The 12,579-nt window shown below is 32.4% G+C and overlaps 1 protein-coding gene across 1 annotated transcript; it reads left to right on the top strand.

Moving 5' to 3' along the window:
* The first annotated feature begins 342 nt into the window (after window positions 1-342).
* LOC133799637 (small ribosomal subunit protein eS25) lies at window positions 343-1,671 on the top strand. The gene is made up of 4 exons (XM_062237635.1): window positions 343-499; window positions 591-665; window positions 801-935; window positions 1,378-1,671. Exons 1-4 carry the CDS (start codon window positions 497-499, stop codon window positions 1,489-1,491), a joined length of 327 nt encoding a protein of 108 aa, XP_062093619.1. The 5' UTR covers window positions 343-496; the 3' UTR covers window positions 1,492-1,671.
* The last annotated feature ends 10,908 nt before the right edge of the window (window positions 1,672-12,579 follow it).

The following is a 12,579-nucleotide window of genomic DNA, read 5'->3' as shown; positions in this document are numbered from 1 at the left end:
GGAGAATGTGAGAGAGAATTTTGTGTATTTATGATTATGTTAATCTATTTTTTATATTCTATAGAATTACCATATTTATTTATTTTTTCAAAACTTACAATATTTTGTATAATTATTTTTTTTCCCATAAATTTATAAACTATATTTATTTTTCCATATTTATATTTATGTAAAACTTCTAAAAAAAAATTAAATATGAAAAAAACACTTGTAAATATGCCCAAAACCGGAGGGCCCAAAGTCCATTGCAAAAGTCCAGGAATAAAAAGAGTGAATATTGAGAAAGCCCAAAAAATATCGAATCTGGTTTGCTCAGGTGACTAGGGTTAGCAAACAAAGCATAAAACGACGCCGTTGTGTCTTAGAACCCTAGGTCTAAAAGCCGCTTAGCTCTCATCTTTATTCCCTTCAGTCTGTAGTTGGAGCCTTCTGCCGCTAGCTTCGTCCGAGTATTTTCACCCTCGGTTTCATCTCTCTCTCGCATTGATTCGAACCAATGGTACGCACATCAGACTTGTTCGATGTACCCTCACCTTCTCATCTTTTCCTCTTCCTAACGAGTAACGCTTTTATATATTTTCTGCTCTCAGGCTCCGAAGAAGGATAAGGCTCCTCCCCCATCCTCCAAGCCCGCCAAGTCCGGCGGTGGCAAGCAGAAGAAGAAGGTCATCTTCTTACTTCTACTAGTTTTGATTTTTTTTTCTTTGCTTAGATTAATGTATATATAAAATTTTGTTTTTCTGAATATATTAATATATTCGTGAAATGAAACGATGTATTTTTTTTTTCAATAAATTCAGAAGTGGAGCAAGGGAAAGCAAAAGGAGAAGGTTAACAACATGGTGTTGTTCGACCAGGCTACCTACGACAAGCTTCTTTCCGAGGCTCCAAAATACAAGCTCATCACCCCCTCTATCCTTTCCGATCGTTTGAGGGTATTATATATATATATTATTTTAATTGGTTTTCTAAAGGAAGAATCCTTGATTGAGATTCAGTTCGGGGTTTGTTTGTTGAATATCTAATTTCCCAAACTAGATGCTGTATAACTCAATTTATTAGTACGCAGTTCGTTGTTTAGCTTATACATGCTACAAATTCACATTTTTTATTCCTAAAACTAAATGATTCATATAACAGTTTTGGTTAATGTATTCCCTAAACATGTAGGTCTCTGGTTCTTGTTTTATTTAGGTTTCTGTTAGTAATTCTTCTTCAATGGGTTCGTTTCCATTGCGTCTAGGCTTTGATTGGAGTTTTGTTTTTTTTTTCTAAGGACTAAATCTACTCAGTTGAAATTCTATTAGAAAAGATCTTTTTTCAATGCTGTGAAAATTTCTGACCATAAATCTCATATGCTTTTGTTTGGTGTTACAGATTAATGGATCACTAGCAAGGAAGGCTATTAAGGATTTGATGGCCAGAGGTTTGATCAGGATGGTGTCTGCTCATGCAAGCCAGCAGATTTACACTAGAGCAACAAACACCTAAGATTCCTTATTTGTCCCAACATATTTAGTTAAGTGTTTGCCGAGTTTGAATGTTATTATACTTTTATGTTGAGTTGTTTCATGTTAGAACGAGTATTGAAGGTTACTATTGGACTAATTTGAATTGTTGTTTCTTGAGCTCTTAATGACTTAATTTCAGTAGAGAAAGTTTTGTGATAAAGTGTTATTGCTTCTGAAGTTTTTTAAGCTGGCATATATTATTTGTTTGCCAAATATATTTCAGTTTAAAACCTGATTTTTATCCATGATTTAGATGGAGGTTATAACGATATTTTTATCTATTGCCCCTCATTTGGCTGCGTCTATACGATAAATGATTTATTTATTTTTACTTTAAAACATTTCTTCTATGATATGAAGATTTGTGAATTGTAGCTATATTTTTTTAGAAAATACTCATTCTAGCTTTTTACTCAAACAATAACTAAGCATGTTTATATTCTATTGGCATGCCGTTTTGAAAAAAGTTCGATTAGACTGTCTTTATCTTAAAGGCAATAATAAATGCTATGAAAGTGCTTTGGGAATATGATAGAACTCAACCAGTATCTAAAACACACACAAGAACAGTATAGCCCAAAGATTCTTGTACTCTACTAATCACTCTAACAACCCAACCAACTAATAAGTTATAATCCAATTCAAAATGGCATTATGAGCAACTAACTAATTACAACATCCTAATTAGTTAATTTTTTTTTTTGGAGTAAATTACATTTCATATGGTATTTCTTATCAGTTTTGCAAATATATGGTTTTTTTAAAAATCTTATTTGATGACTTTTTTTAATTTTTTTTTGTAAAAGTTGAGAACTTCCTATTTTTAGGAATAGTTAACTAAATTATACACTAAATATATTTAGGTAAATTTTACCTATTATTACCGTGAGCCTTCTCAAATTAGGGTATTTGAGCACATGGTTATAGTGTGTATTATATATGTCATATTATAGATAAATTAGAAATGCATTATAATTATTTGTTGAAATGTTTAAAGAAGAATTTTAGGCTCATAACAACTCATATAACAACTATATTTATAGGATTGTATTCAATCTATGAAAGATTATTATTTAAAATGTAAACATCAAGTCTTAAAATCTAAACTACAACTCTTTAAAATTTAAAACGTAAACCACAATCATTTAAATTATAAATCTCAAAACATAAAATCTAAATAACGACGTTTTAAAAGTTTAACATCAATGCTTAAAATCTAAACCACAACTTTTCAAAATGTAAATCACAAAACTTAAAATTTAAATCAATAGTCTTTAAAATTTAAATCATAAGTCTTGGAATTAAAATCACAACTCTTTAAAATTTAAACTACAAGACTTAAAATTTAAATTACGTCTCTTTAAAATTTTAACCACAAGCTCTAAAATTTAAACAATAAAACTTAAAATTTAAACCACGACTCTTTAAAATTTGAACCAATAAACTTCAAATTTAAACCATAAGGCTTAAAATTTAAACCGCTGATCTTTAAAATTTAAACTGCTAGGCTTAAAATCTAAACCAAGACCATATAAAATATAAACTATGAACATTTAAAATTTAAACCACGACTCTTCAAAATTTAAATCATTAGTCTTTAAAATTTAAACCACAAGAGTTAAAATTTAAACCACGACTCTATAAAATTTAAATCACGTCTCTTTAAAATTTAAACCACAATGCTTAAAATCTAAACTACAAAGCTTAAAATTTAAACCACAAATTTTTAAAATTTAAACCACAAGACTTAAAATCTAAACTGCAAACCTTAAAATTTAAACCATAACTTCTTAAAATTTAAACCATAAGACTTAAAATTTAGACCACGACTCTTTAAAATTTAAATCACAAGACTTAAAAGTTAAATTACTAGGCTTAAAATCTAAACCACAACCACATAAAATCCATAATCCTTTAAAATCTAAATCAGGATTCTTTAAAATTTAAACCACTAGTCTTTAAAATTTAAACTACAAGGCTTAAAATTTAAACCATGACTCTTTAAAATTTAAACCACAAGGCTTAAAATTTGAACCACAACGCTTAAAATGTAAAACGTCACTTTCTAAATTTTAAACTATAAGTCTTAAAAGTTAAATCACTAGGCTTAAAATTCAAACCACGATCACATATATAAAATATAAATTATGATCCTTTAAAATCTAAACCACGTCTTTTTAACATTTAAACTACTAATTTTTAAAATTTAAACCACAAGACTTAAAATTTAAATCACGAATCTTTAAAATTTAAATTACAAAACTTAAAATTTAAACCATGGCTTTTAAAAATTTAAACCAAAAGACTTAAAAGATAACCACTAGATTTAAAATTTAAACCATGACCATATAAAAATATAAACCACGATCCATTAAAATCTAAACTACGATTCTTTAAAATTTAAATCACTAGTCTTTAAAATTCAAACCACAAGGCTTAAAATTTAAACCACGTCTCTATAAAATTTAAATCACGAAGCTTAAAATTTAACTACGACTCTTTAAAATTTAAACCATAGTGCATTTCTTTAAAATTTAAACCACAAGGCTTAAAATTTAAACCATTAGGCCTAAACTTTAATCCACAACTTTATAAAATTTAAACCATAACTTCTTAAAATTTAAACCACAAAGCTTAAAATTTAAACCATGTCTCTTTAAAATTTAAACTACATCTCTTTAATCTATAAAACATAACGTTTAAAATCTAAACCACAATTCCATAAAATTTAAGCCACAAGACTTAAAATTTAAACCATTAGATTTAAAATATAAATCATGTCTCTTTACATTATAAATTTAAACAGTAAAGCACACTAAACCCTAAAATCTAAACCATAACTCCTTAAAATTTAAACCACTAGACTTAAAACCAATGCACGTCTCTTTACACTATAAATTTAAACTATATAGCATAACGTTTAAAATCTAAATCATAACTCCTTAAAATTTAAATCACAAGGCTTAAAATTTAAACTACAAGACTTAAAATTTATACCACTAAGGTTAAATTCTAAACACCAGTATTAAAATCTAAATCACGTCTATTTAAACTACAAATTTAAATTATAAATTTATACTATAAAACATAACATTTAAAATTCAAACCAAAACTGCTTAAAATTAAATCACAAGGCTTAAAATCTAAAGTGCATCTCTTTAAACTATAAATTTAAATTATAAAGCATAACGTTTAAAATCTAAACCAAAGCTCCTTAAAATTGAAACCACAATGCTTAAAATTTAAATCACGTGTCTTTAAACTACAAAGCATAACATTTAAAATCTAAACTGCAACTCTTTAAAATTTAAACCACTAGGCTTAAAATATAAACCATGTCTCTTTACACTATAAATTTAAACTATAAAGTATAACATTTAAAATCTAAACCATAACTCCTTAAAATTTAAACCACAAGACTTAAAATTTAAACCACATCTCTTTAAACTATATAACATAGTGTTTAAAATCTAAACCACAACTCTTTAAAATTTAAACCACAAGCCTTGAAATTTAAACCACTAGGTGTAGCACCCTAAGTAGCTAATAAGGTGGTAGAGTCCAAGAACTTTACTTAGATAAGTTAGATAGTAGTATTATAGTATTATCTTTATGACTGTGGATTTTCGGTTCAGACCGGGATTTATTTGGACACTCATAGTAGTACTTGTAGATTTTAACCTATAGTTTAAGAATATTAATTTTAACCTAAAGTTTGATTAATATGACTGATATTGAGGATAATATTTATTATACTATAAGGTTTAGATAAGAACCAATAGGAGTTTAGCACATGTTATGTATGGGTTATTAATGATTAAGTATTTTGAGGATTAAATTTATTAAGGGTAAAATTTGAATATTTATTATACTATAAGGTTTAGATAAGAACCAATAGGATTTTAGCACATGTTATGTATGTGTTATTAATGATTAAGTATTTTGAGGATTAAATTTATTAAGGGTAAAATTTGAATGCTCTAAGGTCAGTCAGCATCTTTGAAAACGTTTAAGGGCTTAGTCAAGGCTGTTTACTCAATTCAAATTAAGCTAAAAATGTGTAATTTCGTGTTTAAATAATCAGCGTATGCCGATATATCACAGCTATAGGGGGCGATATATCGCAGTATGAGGATACGAAAAACCCGAAACGATGCACGTTTGCCTCGGGCATACTAGCCTAGGCGATATATCGCCTACAGGGGGCGATATATCGCCTCCTTCAGCATATTTTGAATGTTTTCAAAATCGTTTCCCATTCAAACCTTCAACCTCTTGATAAGTCCAGCATCTTTTTGAACGAGTCTTCAGCCTCCGCTGAACGATAATTCAAATTATTTTCACTTAAAAAGCTATTACTTTTATTCAAGCTAAATTAAGATCCTTTCATTCCTAAACTCTATAAATAGGACCTAGTACCCAGCCATTATTCATCTTTTACTCTAAGTTCAGAGGCTGCAAGTTGCTAGGTGAGTGTGAGAGTGTAAACACTTGGGTTGGGAATCATAAGCTTATCAAAACACTTGGGAAGTAAGATTTTATAGCATTTCGGTTCAAGGTTTAGATCGGTCTTACAAGTCTTCAAGGTATCCCAAACTCTAGTTCGTTTCTGTACTTTTTCTTTAAAAGTTCTCATAGTCTTCTACTTATTCTAACCTTATTCTTATTTTGGTTAGGAAATCTAAGTTCTTGAGTAAAAATGTTTTGGTAAGTATATTTTTAAAAGTATAGTTCCTTCATCTCTTTCATCTCTTTTTCTTCAATAGACTCACCCTTTCATAAATGGTTTTTATGAGTGTTCCAAAGTCCCAACTCTGTCCTCATATCCCGGTATTTTGGTAAGGAAAATAGGATAGAATTTATATGTTATATGCTTGTTATATGTTATCTTATGTTTTTATGTTATGAAATATGTTATGTTATGGTATGTATGTTTGTAGGCTTGGGCATATGACCCATATGACTAACAAGCCCCAAATGGATTATGGGCATATGACCTGCTTAGCTAGTAGGACCCCACTAATCTAATGGGCATATGACTTGTTTAGTCTATGGGACCCCAAGTAATAATGGCCATTATAGTATGTGTATGATATAAGTGTTATGTTATGTTTTTATGTTTCTTATGAAATTTATGTATATGAACTATGTGTTAGATTTTCCTTGCTGGGCATTAGGCTCATTCCTTTTTGTTTATATGTGCAGGAAAATAGTCTTAGTGGCGGGAAAGGTTCTTGGAAGCTTGGAGAATGTGTATTGAGGCGGAATGGATTCAAGAGCCGAGCATTTCAATTCGAGGATGTAGTTTTGTTTTTATATTTTTTTTTACATGTATTTTTCCGCACTTGTTATGTAATCCCTTTTTATTTTAAATTATGTTTTGTTTTGTTTTTCAAACAATGGGATCCCATATCCTAACTTGAATTTTATGTAAGTTTAACTCTTATTTTTACAAGTTTCTTAATAAAGTTATGGTATTTTCACTTGTAAGTTTTATTAAGGATTAGTATGTATAGTTTTCGTTAATTGTCCAAAAGTCTAGAGTAGTTGGGTCATTACAAAGGTTTAGGACCTTGATTAGTGTGCCTGGAGGGCAATAAGTGAATTAATATGATAATGTGTGAATTTAAATGAATATGTGATTAGAATGCATGTTTAGGTGGTATAAATATGCATGTGAGCCTTGTTTGCATGATAGGGGTAAATTGGTAATTTTAGCCCGTTGAGGGCATAAATGTGATAATTGTATTGTGTGATTTGTACCACGTGAGTGTGGTGATATCAGTGTGATGCACGTACCGAGACGGTCCTAAGGAGCTATTTAGTTTAAAATTCTCAACGGGATTAAATACCCGGCTCGGGAGGAGCCTATGGGTATTTTGGGGATTTTGTAATTGGGTTCTTGTGAGTTAGTGGTAACTGGTAACTTGTGTAACCATTAGTAATCACTGAGAGTAACAAGTTTGGTTAAAAGAAGTGGTAGAATTGTAAGGAAGTAGGAATGACAAAAAGGGCCTTGAGGTTTAGTTGGAATGGGAAATAGATGGAAGGGTAAAATGGTCATTAGGCAAGGATTTGGATTACTTCAGCTGAAGGAGAAGGGAATATGTATTACACTTGGTTATATTTTGGTTTATGCTGAATTAGGAAGAAAGAGCTAGAAAGAAAGGGGAAATGAAGAAGGGGCCGAACTTGTGAGACCTAGGAGGAGATTCAAAAGAGTTTGAGGCAACCAAAACCAGATTTAAGCTAGGATTGCTCAAAGGTAAGAATTGTGCTCTGTTTATGTTGAATTTAAGTCTGAATTTTCAGAGATTGAGTGAAAAACCTAAAGGGAATATGGCTGGTTTTACTTGGAAATTCAATTAGGATAATCAAGAGGAAAGAGGTTGGGAGCTAGAATTGGGAGGAGTTCAAGTTGAGTTTGATTGAGGTAAGAATCTTTAGCATGTTTAATTTTTCGTAATTGGTGTGGTTTAAGATTCTAGAGGCATGATTTATAGTTTTCAAGCTTTGGTTTAAGTCTTGGAAGCCATGGTTTAAGTTTTAGGAATTTGAAACTCAAGATGGGATCTTGGGTGTGTATGTGTGATTGGGGCTGTGTATGATGTTTATAGGTTGTTAATGTTAGGAGTGTGTCCTAAAAGCATGTAAAGACATTTGTTTTTTCTGTGAATAAATAAATACAATGGTTTATTATTATTGTCATATTTAGATTGTTAAATTATTGTTTGAATAATTTTGTAAATATCAGAAAAATTCCATATTCATTATTGAGGATGTGATCTTGTATTAGTACGAGAGAATTAAGATCACATGAATGAATAAAAATGGTCAACAACGACAAATTAAAGTTATGGAATTCTTTAATTGGAGTTGTAAGTACGGTTTACTGAGTATCATAATGATACAAATAATCTAGATTCGGATTATTGATGTGGTAAGACATCTCGGTAAAGGTGCTTTATATAATATGATTATATATGACATGGATCGATGTGAATTAAAGTCTTTATCCAAAAACCATTTAACAATAAAGACTTGTAATTCATATCATAACAGATGATCATTTATAGATCAACCTAAATCCTGAGTGTTCATGAACTCCTGTTCATGTTTATTAAATCTTTTGATTCACTCGTTAAGGTCTCTTCAAAGAATGAGGCTAATGACTTTTGTTTTGGAGATTTAATATCATGGATGGCTGGGAACATGTATCAACAACACGGAATCTAATCTTTCCTAACGGATCGTATATTAGTTCCCTTAAGGGTTAATTCTGGAACTGAATGATTTTGAGCTCAAATCTATAATTAGATTATAGATTAATTATTCACTAGTGAATTAATGGTACTTAAGGAATAATAAATAAATTAGAAGGGTTAAATGGTAATTCTTCCATTCTAATTTATGAACTAATTAATTAGAGGGTTGAACTATTGTAAGATGGTTATATCAATGGACGACTTAAGAAAAAGATTTCTGTAAAAGTATATCTATAACATAAAGAGTGCAATTCTGAATTTATAGTGGAGTAATATCAGAATTAATAAATTAACTATTATAATTAAAGAGTTTAATTATTTAGTTTCAATTTATTGGAGCTTAATGTTATAGGTCCATGGTCCCCAGAATGACTCAAACAATCACTGTCAAGGGCAAATACAAAAATGGGTAAAAAGGACTTATGTGATAAGTAAAATATTTTTCTATGTATCAAACATAATTATTGTTTAATTATGTGTAATTAATTAATTATTTGATTTAACAAAAATATAATTAATTTTGAATTAATTTATTTTTGGGATTTTTGGTATTTAAATAATAATAAAAATTGGGAAAAATCACATGCATGCACATGCATGTGGTACACGTGTGGCACAGTGCACATGCACTGTGCTACACGCATAAGAGATAGACTTGGTCTCTTGATTCCACAATTTTAGTTATTTAAATATTAAATAAATAATGAGATATTTTGATTTGATTTAAATATTATTATTTAAACAAAATTCTGATAGCTGATCAGTTATTTTGAATTTGTTTAAAATAGCAAATATTTTAATATATTGGATATTATTAAATATTGGATATCAGTTTTCACAGAACGAAAGTTTTCAGGGATAGAAAAATATCTAGGATTCTCTCAGAGAAAAAGATCAGTGACAAAACAAAGGTCATTGTTCTTCACAAAACCTAGGTCCAAACTTTATCAGATCTCATGTGTTGAGAATATCTGATAAATAGTTATTGCCTATTATTTGTATAGCGAGCCCACACTCGTTCTTTGGGTGACTGAGAACATTTTGGAAGATCTTGGTGTGAGATCTCAAGGATTCAGCCATACGAAAAGATAGCAGCAAGGAAGGACCTGAGGTAATGTTTCTATTCTTGTCCTTGATTCAATATATATATGAGTGTGAAGAAGTAGATCTAGAAATCTTATGGGATTAATCTGACAATTTGATTGTTGTTCCGCTGCGCATAATCTCTGATTTGATCAATAAAAACCAACAGTTAAAGGGTTCATTTGGGGTTTGAAATGATTTTTAGACTTAGGTACTTGCTTGGAATGATTTGGAATGGTTTTAGCTCGGGAAAAACGCAAGGAAAAACCCAGATTTCTGGGTTTGCGAAGGAGCGCCGTGGCCCTGTTCTTAGGCGCCGTGGCGCGACGCTGTGTTCTGGGCAGGGGAGGCTTTCTGACTCGCTGGGCGCCGCGGCCCTCTAGGGCAGCACCGTGGCGCTAGGCCATTTTCAGAACATGAGATTTTGCAATTTTGAGCCTTTGCTCCGGGGGTTCGGGGAATGTCTTCGATGTATTGTTTTAGGGATTTGGGGGTTCAGTGTGGGATTGGCCCCGGAAAGTGGTTTTGGATTGGTTAGCATTAAAGGGTGTTTTATATGTGTTGTGACTAGGTTTTCGGGGAGGCTCGGGATAGAGGACCGTGCTTGTGATCTTGGTGCATCGGAAGGCTCGGGGTACAGGTAAGAAAACTATAACACCCATAGAGCGGGGTGTGGGCCCATAGTGTTGTTGCAGGGCACAGCCCTAAATTGTATTACTGCTAGGATATGGCTCTAAATGTACTATTATATGTTGATTGTTGAATGCGAATGCTATATGTGGTTATAGTTGTATGAACGACGAAGGGCCGAGAACGGTGAAAGGCCGAGAACGGCGAAGGCCGGAAACAGCAGTGGGGCCGGGAATACCACTTGGCACATGGAGTGCCTGTGGTTAGGGTGAGACCCCAGAGGATACATGGGATATCCCTACGATGAGGACCGAGATCCCGGGCTTTGGTAATGCCTCTGGGACGGCATGGCCGTACTTGTTAAGTCTGAGAGATTATTTGTTTTGTCTGTGGATTGCTTAATGTGTTGATTATATAATATGCATATGTTAAGTGCTATATGAGTTTTCTTGCTGGGCTTCGGCTCACGGGTGCTCTGTGTTGCAGGTAAGGGCAAAGAGAAAGTCAACCAGCCATGAGTATGGAGAGCGTGGGGGCGGCGCATACATGTTTGGCCTGCCCAACTGCCTGGTTGGGGGTATTTTGTAGGAAAGGCTGTGTAAACCCTAATTTTGGTAGTTAACTACTTGTAAACTTGTTTTGGAGTTGTAAATATTTTATAAACTATATTTTGGGATCCCAGATGTAAGACACTTGAAATTTTCGGTGAATTAAGAGATTTTCAAAGATTACAGCCTTAACTTCAGTTTAATCACACTTTTATTCTAAAAATCTCGTTTAGCGAGTTGTTAACACATTTTAAACTCACTTAGTAACGACTCTAAGGTAGTAGGGCGTTACACTAGGCTTAAAATCTAAGCCACGTCTCTTTACACTATAAATTTAAACTATAAAGCATAATGTTTAAAATCTAAACCATATGATGGTTAAAAGTGTAAACTGTAAGTATTTAGGGCCACCGATTTACAATGAGAAATTTCATGTTATATGCATAATAACTTAGTAAAATTTTTTAATATGCCACCTATCCCAAATATATGACAACTTCAATTTTTTAGACAAAATGTAACGCCTTGGATAGTCAAGACCGCTACACTGTGTACTTATAAAGGTGCAGGACTCACTAATCAAGTCATTTAGTGAAAAACGTGATACAGAAACCACTAATGTACTAGGTTAAAAGGTTTTGGTCTCAAAAGGGTACATTCTATATAACTAAACATTTTTACACAAGGGATCCCAAAAAGGAACAACGTTCAAAAGTTAGTTTACAAAATTTCCAAAGTTTAAACAACCATTAGCCACTCTAAGGCAAAACATACATTTCTGGTTCTCCTGTTCCTGTCTCCCTCTCAACCGTGGCGGCTGAGTAGCTGATCATGTACATTCTGCTCTCAAAGCTCTCCGAATCAGGGCTAGTCAAGCTTGCCCTTGCCTTTACCTGCACCACGAAGCACTCGTGAGCCAAGGCCCAGCAAGAAAACATATCATATTACATAACAAGCAATAATACCATTTGGATAACCCTTTATGCATGTTCATACACTTAGCATACCACAGTAATCACAAAGCATGAAGATTCAACCAAAGAATCAGCTAATCATCACCCAGCTATACAACATAACAATCCACCAATCAATAATAACAAGCAAATCACATAATAATTAGGGTCGACACCTTAGGTCGCACCCTCTGTTTACCCTACTGACTTCGGCCCGCTTAAACTGAGCTCAGTGCATAATAAGCTGTCCTCAGCTACCAGTGGCCGAGCCGTGCCCTGTGCGCTAGTGTAAACTTCGGCACTCTTAGGCCGTTGGTTTACTGTTCACATGGCATAATACCATCCTTTACAAAGCATACAAAATAGGGAGCCCTTAGCCCCATTATAAATCCACAACCGGGTGCAGTTTTCTTACCTTTAGTTCCCAAGTGCACTGACTACGAGCGATGCCTCTTGAGCACGATCTGATCCCCGAGCCCTAGCTTAGTACCTAGTCACAACCAAAATAAGGGATACCATCAATAATCGTAAAATGGCTTCTAGATAAAGTTATAGTCTCTGGAACATTGAATTCCACCAAACACGGTAA

Source organism: Humulus lupulus, chromosome 1, assembly GCF_963169125.1.
Source record: "Humulus lupulus chromosome 1, drHumLupu1.1, whole genome shotgun sequence".
NCBI lineage: Eukaryota > Viridiplantae > Streptophyta > Magnoliopsida > Rosales > Cannabaceae > Humulus > Humulus lupulus.
This window is presented reverse-complemented; position numbering and strand designations above follow the sequence as displayed.